The sequence below is a fragment of the Physella acuta genome, unplaced genomic scaffold, assembly GCF_028476545.2.
Source record: "Physella acuta isolate Inbredline_101_S28 unplaced genomic scaffold, ASM2847654v3 ptg001843l, whole genome shotgun sequence".
Taxonomy (NCBI): domain Eukaryota; kingdom Metazoa; phylum Mollusca; class Gastropoda; family Physidae; genus Physella; species Physella acuta.
Window position 1 is genome coordinate 61,650 of NW_026733352.1, and position 12,007 is coordinate 73,656.

The 12,007-nt window shown below is 35.6% G+C and overlaps 1 protein-coding gene across 1 annotated transcript in view; it reads left to right on the forward strand.

The window, feature by feature from the left end:
* Positions 1 to 6,734, forward strand: part of LOC131930776 (cAMP-dependent protein kinase type II regulatory subunit) — a gene marked incomplete at its 5' end in the record, with an annotated part of 58,514 nt that extends 51,780 nt beyond the window's left edge. Inside the window, 1 exon segment of the mRNA XM_059287394.1 lies at positions 4,509 to 6,734. Coding sequence (XP_059143377.1) covers positions 5,572 to 6,672 — 1,101 coding nt within the window. The 3' untranslated portion in view covers positions 6,673 to 6,734.
* Positions 6,735 to 12,007: the final 5,273 nt, after the last annotated feature.

Here is a 12,007-nt window from a genome sequence, read left to right on the forward strand (position 1 = left end):
TCCCTGTGTACACCCAACTCACGTTAGTGAAAGTAAAGGCGGCTGGGCATAGTGCTGACCACCCTATCTCTTCATATGCCGAGGTCACAGAAACAAGTGAACTCTACTTCACTTGCCCTATAGACCGTCAGGTTTGAAAAGGAAATTTTACTTTTAATAAAATACACATTTAAAAAATCAAGCATTTGAAAAAAAAAATTAACGGATTTTTCCAGAAAAAAAAAATGAATGATCTAATTTTAACTTCACGTAGTCAGTGCAAGTAGGGAGCAGGGGCAATGATGATCAAACCATGAATCTTTTGGAGAATGGAGTTGCGGCCCTGTGTCCTACACACATTTTTGATATTTACTGTTATGGTTTTCCTTCTGTGCCAATGACTATAAAATGTGAAGACAAGGTGTAATCCGTATATTTAGCTTTTACTATTTAACGGTCAAGTACCCGACACAACAGTATGGGACGGCGTGGCTTAAATGGTAGAACGCTAGACTGGTAACCCGAAAGTCTCGAGCTGCGATTGTTTTATTTATTGTAAGTGTAATCTAAGATTTCATTATTAACTTGCCGTCCCGGCCAGGCCCTGCACTGGCCTCTGTGAAAAACTTATCTGTAATGGACTGTTTGTTTATTAAGCAGCGTTTACTAAACCGGCATTGACCGGGTTTAGGTAATTATATTACTTTTCAAATTAAATGTATATATGCAAACATGGACGTTTGAGAAAATCACACATAACCCTAACTTTAACTCTAACCTTAACCCTAACCATAACCAACCGCTATTGCATCGTTATGCTCATCATTCGATATATAAAGACTTTTGTAGATTTACATCGATAGCTATTTCTTTCACTGTAAACATGTGTACATATCATACAGGATTTTTACAAAGTATGAGCTCCATTTCTGAAAATAAAGATTATAAGTCGGGAGGGGAGAAACCTGGGTATCAATACTCTGAGGGTGGGGGGTGATGAGATGCAAATCCGGTATTGTAAAGTTTTTTCTGAAATCACCACACACAAGTCCAATGCGATATATAATGTTCTTTATTTACACAAATCAATTGTTCTACTTCTATCTAACTAGTCAATACTATATGCTGTCTGCTAACTATGTACATATTATATTTCGTGTACTAAGTACATATTATATTTCTGTGTACTATGTACTTATTATATTTCTGTGTACTAAGTACATACTATATTTCTATGTACTATGTACATACTATATTTCTGTGTACTAAGTACATATTATATTTCTGTGTACTAAGCAGTGGCGGAACTAGAAAAAAAGGGCCACCCCGCAAAAAATTTTTTTAGGCCCCCCATCCATATAAATATATAGGCCTATATATGTATATATATATATATATATATATATATATATATATATATATATATATATATATATATGTATATATATATATATATATATATATATATATATATATATATATATATATATATATATATAGGCCTATATATGTATATATATATATATATATATATATATATATATATATATATATAGGCCTATATATGTATATATATATATATATATATATATATATATATATACTCAAACACATAATACGAACATAGGATACTTATTGCTGGCCTGTTCGTGTTTTGAGAAATACGTGGGTTTTTGTTAATTAAAACAAATTACAACATCATGTCATGTGTGTAAGTGCATTAGTCTGTTTTGTGAAAAGCAGTTATTTATTATGTCTGTCGTAAGTCCTTTATAAACATATCGGTCAAAAGAATATAAAACATGAAAGCTTTCTGTAAATAATGGTGTCTCGTGTCATGTTTATTTTTATGTTTTTTTGTATTTGTTTTATTAATTTTAAATACATTTTCTTTTTATACAGTGTCATTCTTTAGTAAGTAATTTATAAACAAATAATAACAAAGAGAAGTAATTGCTTTTTAATTTGTTTAGTACAAATCTATTAAAAAGAGGCTTATGAGTATCACTATTTGACTATTTAAAAAAGGGAAATAAGTCATGGAAGTTGTTTAAACGTTTGCTTATCTTTGAGAAGTTTGATTGTAGGAGAAAGAGGACTCGGCTTTCACAGTGGTTTAAAAATGAAGGAAAAATGAACGTGGGTTGGTGTATATAGAATAAAGATAATCCAACCGCAGCTACGGTAATCTAGTTTACAAAACAAACATTAAGTCAAAAATGCAAGAATTTTTTTTTAACTATAACAATTTTTTTATGGTCAGCCGTGGGCCCCTAAATGGCGTGGGCCCCCCCGCATTGCGGGGTCTGGCGGCACTGTAGTTCCGCCCCTGGTACTAAGTACATATTATATTTCCGTGAAGAACATACTATATTTCTGTGTACTAAGTACATACTATATTTCTGTGTACTAAGTAGGCCTACATACTATATTTCTGTGTACTAAGTACATACTATATTTCTCTGTACTATGTACATACTATATTTCTGTGTACTATGTACATACTATATTTCTCTGTACTATATACATACTATTTTTCAGTGTACTAAGTACATACTATATTTCTGTGTAGTAAGTACTTATTATATTTCTGTATACTAAGTACATACTATATTTCTCTCTGCTAAGTACATATTATATTTCTGTGTACTAACTTTTACCTAGCCAAATACTACCTTCCCAACCACCCCACCCCCTACAACCCCTCCACCCCCGTCGCACTAAGCTGAAGTTGTAGCTGTGACGTGTAATGATTGTCCTGATGGCCCGGGTGGCGATGAAACATGGCCAATTGATGAGGATGGCCTATATGAACTGATCGATCACGTGATGACAGGAACCCGATCAGCTCTGAGATCGATCGTCTTCATCGATCGGACGAATGTGTCAGCCCGAATTAAGAATATGCTGGAGGAGATTGGGCGATGGAATTATACATCCGTGAACATCAGCTAAGACTATTAGCTGTGATGAGGGGGTAGAATGCGAACCGAAGATGTGGGCGTAGAATACTGGTGACAAGTATGAGAATATTATGTGAGCCTAGAAAATGTACCAATATTATCAGCCTAGAATGTAGAGTTTCTTTCCGGCGTCTTTTCGGAAAGGCGGTACCGTACCCCACCCCAGAAGCACGTCCCCCCCCCCCCCCAACGAAACATAATTTATATAGAAAAAATATATACTTTTACCTGTGCCCTCATCCACTCACCCCGAAAGTCAAAAGCCCCCCTCCCCCCCCCCCCACACACACACCAGAGAAAAAAGTCTGAAAGAAACACTGCTAGATTACGAGCGAGAATCAGACAACGAAATGAGTCTAGAAAATGACAATGGAAAATGACAATAGAAAAACACCTATGAATAGGGGCTGCGAATATGAAACAATGGGGCAGCGTGGTCGGATGGGAGAGCGCACGGCTTCTAACCCGAAGGTTCGGATCCCAGACTCAATTCCGTAGAACGTTCCAGGTTTCTTCCAGTTATCATGGGCACATGACTCACTCACTTTTCACACCATTCTTGTACTTGCCGAGGTCATTGAAACAGATGAACTCTACTTCATCTGACTATATTGTGTCTTGGGAACTGGCGAGAAAATAAAACATGATCATGGCAACGAAAATTGACCTAAAAAATTAACACAGAATATCAGTCTAGAACATCATCCATACTTTTTTAAACGAGTCAATGAAACTTCCATATGTTAAACAAAGCCCGGCCTACTTTGGGTTTTGCCGTTTTTATTTTTTATACGTTTCTACAGCTACCATTACCTTGCCACCCTCCGCCTTTCTCCTCAAGAATATTTTATTTTCAAAAAAATTGCCTGCTGTAACATTAGAACCCCGCATGTCTGCGTGTCAGTTTGCGTGATCAATTTAAATCTGGTGCGCTTCAACACATGCCTGTGAAGATTTTAAAACTTTGTTTTTTAATCTTTTTTTTTAAATAAAATCCAAACAAAAACAGATTGAGCATATATTGAGGCTGACACTATGATGAAAAATATCCAAATTTGGCTCCCCAACAGTTCAATATGGACACATTTGAATTGTAAATTGACTGTCTAGTATTCTATTTGTATTTATGTTTTTCTCGTAAAACAGTTATATTAGTAAAATGAAACGTCTTTTCTAAATTGAGAAATCTAATAATCGATTGTATTACGAGAATAGTGGGGCAGAGTGGGCTAGCGGTAGAGACTAGACTGCGAACACGAAAGTCTCGAATTCGAATCCGGGTTCAAGTCAGTAGACCGTTCCTGAGTCCACCCAACTGTGATGGGTACCTGACTCACAATAGGGAAAGTAAAGGCGGCTGGGCATAGTGCTGACCACACTATCTCTTCATATGACGAAGACACAGAAACAAGTGAACTCTACTTCACTAGCCTCATAAAAGTTCAGGTTTGAAAGGGAAAAATTACTTTTTTAGAGAATGTGTTAATTAAAATAAATCATTTCCGCTGTTCTTTTATGCTAAAAAACTATTTTGGTAATTATGGTTTTATTTTCCTTTGATTTCAGACCTCTATTCTCGCACGGAGCCAATAACGATGGAAACGTAAAGCAGACGACGAATCGATGAAAATACCAGGCAGAAACAGAGCCCGTTAGCAGGTGTGTCTGACCCACAGTTATCGACCTGCCCGCCTCTCTGTGTCCCCTCTCATCTCTCCCTGGACAATGCTCACGGGGGCGGAGAGCGTAATAACACATATCGATACCTGTTTTCAACCATCTATGAGATAACAGGATCTATCTTGTATTAATAGTATCGATACCATATTCGAGTAAAATATTTCCCGATTTTGTTGACAAAGAAAACGAAACTACAAAAAAAAATCTATTTACTTCTCATCTCAACCAATTCTCTCCAACACTAACAGACACATCGGATCATCCAAATGAATTTTGATTAACCCCCGAGTTGTGTTGGAGATAGAACTTTTCATTGACTTGACGAGTGCCGGTCAGTTCTCGCCAGGCCGGAAAGCCGGCTGCTGTTAAATATTTATGAAGGGACCAAGCAGTGTAGAGCAGCATCGATCAGTCGGACGACGGCATTGAATTCCAGAGCTGGGCAAATACTCACGAGATCGGGTCTGCATCTTATATTAATCCGCTCTGATCGTTGTCGAGTGTAAATTTACTGTGCAGTTTTATCTGAGTTTTTTTTAATATATAAATAAATAATCTGCTAAACGAGATATAGTTTAGGAAACAGTATAAAAAATACAAAGCTGAATCAAATTTAAGCGATATAAAACAAAAAGAAATAAAACATTTATTTCGTTTTTTTTTAGAAGAATAAGAAGTAACACTTTTTATTAGCGTCGAGCTAATCTGAGACGGGCGAATTCTTGAAAGTATATCACCGTGGCTTGTGCCAGCGCTCAAATAAATCAGAACGCAAATTGATCTGACTTGATCGTAGTGGCAGCCTCAAATATCGATTGACGTAGCTTTTTTTTTCTTTCTTTTTCCTTGCCTGGCTCTCGCTGGCAGTCACCACCGCTGCACGCCCCTGCCACCCCTCCCCGCCTTTGGCGTCAGCACCGTTGCGTCTGTTCGTGGCGGGTTGGCCAAAATGAATTTAGAGATTCCAGACGGTCTGGGCGATCTTCTGCGGGATTTTACAGTGGCCGTGCTGAAAGAGAGGCCGGGGGATCTGTATGACTTCGCCGTCGATTACTTCACGAAAGCGAGGGAGGCCCGGAAACCGAAAGACGTACCTATGTATATCATTGTCGAGGACGACGATGAAGCTGGCGAACCGGAACGGACGGCGTTTAAGCCCAAATCCACCGTCGGCCGTTACGCCCGTCGGCAATCTGTATCCGCGGAGAGGTACAACCCGGAAGAAGACGAAGACGATGATGATCAAGTGATTTACCCGAAAACGGACGAACAGCGTGAAAGACTTACGAAAACAGTCTGCGGGATTTTGTTGTTCCGGTCTCTGGAACCGGAACAGACGCAGCAGGTTATCGATGCCATGTTCGAGAAGAAAGTCTCCCCCGGGGAGACGGTGATCCGCCAGGGGGACGACGGGGATAACTTCTACGTCATCGACAACGGCGTGTACGACGTGCTGGTCGACATCAAGGGCGAGGACAAGAAAGTGCACCAGTTCGACAACCGCGGCAGCTTCGGCGAACTGGCGCTAATGTACAACATGCCCCGCTCCGCCACGGTCCGTTCCGTCACCGAGGGAACCCTCTGGGCCATGGACCGCAACTCCTTCCGGAAAATCGTTCTCAAATCCGCCTTCAAGAAAAGAAAGAAGTACGAAGACCTTCTCGAGAGCGTCACCATCCTTCAGAATTTAGACCGTTACGAGCGCATGACGCTCGCCGACGCCCTCGTCTCGCGCGTCTACCAAGACGGCGACGCCATCATCAAACAGGGCGACGACCCCGACGGGGTGTACTTCGTCGAGGAGGGTCACATCCGCATCACCATCTCGTCCCCGGATGGCGCGGAAACGGATATCGGCATGCGGACGACCAGCACCTATTTCGGGGAGCTGGCACTCATCGAGAACAAACCCCGCACGGCCAACGTCTACGCCGTCGGCAAGGTCAAGGTCGCTTTCCTAGAGAGAGACTGTTTCGAGCGGCTCCTGGGCCCGTGTGTGGAGATCATGAAGCGAAACAGCCAATTATACACAATGTATGTATCTAATTAGCGACCAGAGCATTATTTTTAATTAGTAACACTATTATCCTTGGGGAAAAAAAAGTACAAAAATTTTTTTAAAAAAATCATATTTTCATATCCTCATCGCTTATTTTTTTTTTTTTTTTTTTTAAATTTGTGAAACTCAAGAATTGGATTTTTTTTTCTCTGCACGTCATGATGTATCAGAGAGGATGTAATGTTTGATGTTGTGGGTGGAGTTATTTTTTCCTAGACAGGAAATAATTATCCTTTCGACACTTGTGATTTAAGGATCTATCCTCATTTGGATCTATCTATACTTGGATCTATCTACATTTAGATCTATCCACATTCGGATCTATCTACACTTGGATTTATCTACACTTAGATCTATCTACCTTCGAATCTATCTACCCTTAGATTTATCTACGTTTGGATCTATCTACATTTAGATCTAACTAGGCTTAGATCTGTTTTACATTTGGATCTATTTACCTCTAGATTTATTTACCAGTGTGTCTATTTACCTGTTTGCTACTAGATCAATTTAACTCTGGATCTATTTATTTTGGATCACTCACTCTCTGAATATACCTACCTGTGGATGTACTCATTTATGGGATTACCAATCAAGTGGATTATGGGATTGTTTTCTCAGACTTCATAGATTTCTACATCTTGTTTGAAATGGTTTGACCTTTTCACCTTTTGAGGTCATGTGGGCGTGACTTGTCACGCGATACAACACATGGTGACAGATGAACACATCCAGCATAAGACTTACGCTGTACCATATGATGGATACTATGATGGATAGTACATCCAACACACTGGATTAAAAAAAAAACACTCGATCAGCATGACTGTTTGACAATGTTAAACACGACCCCTGTCTATTGATGTATTAACGATTTATTTTTTTCTCAATAACTCACCTACAAGCACGCACGTGTAAATCCAGCTTTCTCCAGTTGGTGAGCCGCACGGTTCGTGTTTAACCCGACTCACACATGAGCGGTGAGTCGAGACAAGATGAACGCCTGCATGTGTGCGTGGTTGTATTGATCGATACGTTTTCCCTTACGCTTTGCTTTCTGCTAGTATCGTTAAGGAAATATTAATGCTTTGAAACACACGTATTCGATTTCTGATTTAGTTTATTGATAAACCAGCTTTAATAGATGTTTTAGCTTCTTTTTACTCCACAAAGGTAAAATTATTATGATCGTAATTACTGCAGAAAAAAGTGTACTCTACTTCACTTGCCCCATAGACCGTCAGGTTTGAAAGGGAAACTTTACTTTTAATTACTGCAGAAGTTAAATTACTAGATTACTAGAGATTTTTTTTTCTGTGTCAGTTGTAAAGATTTTAAGATCTGTTTCGTATAAATAATTTTAGTCTACTATGTTATTTACTACATATCGGTTCCATTACTCAATTTTAACAGCATTTTTATTTTGTTTTTATTTCGTATTTGTTCTGTTGAATTGTGTCTAGGATGTTCTAGCATTTATTTCCACAGGTGATATTTTAGTATTAGTATATATAGATTATAGATTAACGAATACGACCCACCCCCCTCCCCAATGATACCAGAACTTTTTTGGGGTCTGGCATTGTAAAGAACTGACCAGGTGTATGAACCTTTTATTGTCCCTAAAGAGAGACAGTTCCAGTAATTGACAAAGATGTTTTGTACCTGAGTTACACTTCCTTCAATGGTCATGAGCAAAGTTGTATAATGATTTAAACCTGTATGCCTATTAAGATATATTAGTAACTTTTGAACTCTGATTCATATATATATATATATATATATATATATATATATATATATATATAATTATGTATATGTATGTATAAGTATATATATATACATACATATATATATATATAAATTATGTACATGTATGTATAAGTATATATATACATACATATATATATATATAAATTATGTACATGTATGTATAAGTATATATATACATACATATATATATATATAAATTATGTACATGTATGTATAAGTATATATATACATACATATATATAGATATATAATTATGTATATATATATGTATATATATATATATATATATATATATATATATATATATATATATATATATATATATATATATATATATATATACATACATACATATATATACATATACATATATATACATATATATATATATACATACATATATATATACATATATATATATATATATATATATATATATATATATATATATATATATATATATATATATATATATATATATATATATATATATATATATATATGAAGCTGTATGAGAGCTTGTCGTACTTATTAAGTTACAAGAATGAACAATACTTTTGTGATTGCTTGTAATGTGATTGCCTGTATCATTTTCCATGTGTGGAAGTTATTAAAAGCCCATTAAAGAAAAACTTAACGCTGCTATTTTGTTTATACCAAGATGTGTAGCTAACGCTAAATACTGTTTGGAAGTTGCACTCATCTTTAGTCCTACTTTGATAGTTCGTGTGTTACCTGTGGACTAGGGCGTGGTGTGTTTACGGTTGCTTAGCAACGCTTTACACTAGAAATACGCGTATAAACATTATTTTTAACGCAGTGATGTAAATCCTGGAATATAGATCTAGATTTCTACTAGTGTTTTAAAAAAAGTGAAAGGAAAATGGATTAAATATGATGTATATGTATGATTAATTGTGTTTGTAAAAAGAAAGAAATTTTTAAAAAATAATACTTTTTCTTTTTTTTTTCTTTTTTTGTGCATTTAATCAGAGCCAATGTATTTGCTTTATTTTATTAATTGCGTTATGTAACTTTTTTTAGCGTAGTTGTGTTAAATGCCTGATTATATTTTTTTAAAGAGATTTTGTTATGAGATCGAATCTTAACGGGTAACATACGCTTTGGTGGCTTATTCTCAAAGCCTTGGAAGTGCATATAGTTAAGCTGAGGTGTATGTGGGGGGGGGGGGGGGGGTCAGAAAATTTAAGCCAACCGCCGTGCTGAGTTAGGGGTCGTACGTTAGATGAAATGTCATTTCCACAGCCTCGCGTTTCAAATCAATTGTGACAAAGTCGAAGCATTGATCCCCCCCCCTTACCCTCAGTACCTTGATCTATTTTAGCCCTCCCTTCTCCTCATCTGTGATCCTCTTTCGCCATCCTCCCCTGTTGAACTGTGATCCTCTTTAGCCCTGCTCCTTCTTCAACGTTTATCCTCTTTAGCCACTTGGCATATCGTCTTCGTGCCGCTAGTCATGAACAAGTAACAACAACATGAACATTGACGGCAGTAAAACAAACGAAAAAAAATAATAAAAATCTATAATTTTTTTTTGCCTATATTGCATAACCCCTTGAGATGAAAAGAATTGTGAAATAGCAATTCCTTGAAGCGCATTCCTACAAGTAGGTCTTGACATTAGATGTATTTGTACCGCTATTACTTACAGATTAATCTTCTGTGCTTTCAAGTCTGCTGGGTCGATGAGTGATTTTTGGGATCTATTTAGTGACACGACCCAACACATAAAATGCATTAACGCTTGATTGCATTATTTTAAAAAATATATGATAAAATAAATAATTTTATTTCATTTTTACTTGCAAACAAGTAAATATTTCACTGTCTTTAAGAAACAATATCAATTTTTTTAAAAATAATAGCGAAAAAATTTGAAACTTATGAGGACATTAATTTTTTGTGGAAATTTTGGTGTTAAATACAAATTCCCTGAAAATAAATATCAGTTTTGCGTTTGATTCTATACTTAGTATTATAATCGACATAACATTAATTGTGAATATTTGTTTCTTAGTACTTTTAAACTTAATATTTTTCCAGTGTTGCAAAAAAAAAAAAACAACAAAAAACAAAACTTGCAAAAGAAGTCAACGCGTCTTAAAAAACTTAAAAACAAGGGTTGTCTCGCTTTTTTTCGTCTCACCCTTTTAGAGTTACCTCCCCTTGATGTCAGTCTTGAAAAAAAAATCCACATTCGAGCAAGCTTCTAATTAATTTGAATGCGACATCAACAAGTGAACGGCTGAAATCCTTTCTCCGCCCCTGTCCACATCCTATGTCTGAAGCAGATGTTTCGATGTCTAATTGAAAATTTACATTTCTCTAGCGATATTGATTTTTTTGCTTTAAAAGGTTATCGGCATGTTTTCTTTCTTTGAAAATCAGCTCGCAAACATTCGTTAAGTTTAAACTGTTTTGATTATTTTGTTTTTAAGATGTATACAATTTTTTTAAAAGTATTTATAACTCACGGAATAATATTTTGGCTTAAAATATTTAGGCTCATAAAAGTGTATAGCTCGATTTATATTTATTGATAAAACATGTCATATTTTAAAGTATTTTGTTTTCATAATTGTTATTTTGGAAATTAGTTCAGCGGTGGTATGTGGTATGAATGTTGTGGTTTTTAAAGTGTTTTGTTACAGCTAAAGCTAGGTATAACTTTGTACAACCATGACAAAAACAAACGTAGCACCAACAAACTGTTTCAAAAGGCTAAACTTTAGCTAACACCAAAATTTAGTGCGGCATTTTTCAACAGACGAAGTTTGGTACATTTTTCTTTTAAAATCTTAACATTTCTCAGCAACCTGCTAGTTTTGATTTATTTTATAAAGTAACAGTATGATTTATTTATAGTATACAAATCTTAGGTCTCTGAGATTGGATATTTTTGTAGCGGACAATTCAAAACAATAAAGAACACCAACTCGGTTGAATTATTGTATGGGGTAGTTTTGACATAAACATATTTGCATTGGTAATCATTTTTCCGAAGAGGCTTTCTAGTAAAAAAAGAATATTAATTCACATTCTAAGAATAATAGATTTTTAATGTTATGGGATGGGTGTGAATAGGTAACAGGTCCATTGCGTCACCATGTAAATCATCATCTTTTCTCCTATTACACTTTTGATACAAATTTTCTCTGTCGTATTTTTACAAACCACAACCTTTACTAAGAAGATAAGAGGCATCCCACACCACCCCACACCATCCTACACCATCTAACACCACCCCACACCATTCCACATCTCTGCCAGATATTAAATGGAGTCGTCTGTCTCATTGGTTCTTAAAAAAGCTATCAAACAATAACAATAATGGTTGGGAAAATCAGGAAACAGTGTAGAAAAATGTGTATTGGATGTAAGAAAAATGAGGTATGCACATATATACAAATGGATATATATATATGGATATATATATGTATATATAAATATATGTATATATATATATATATATATATATATATATATATATATATATATATATATATATATATATATATATATATATATATAT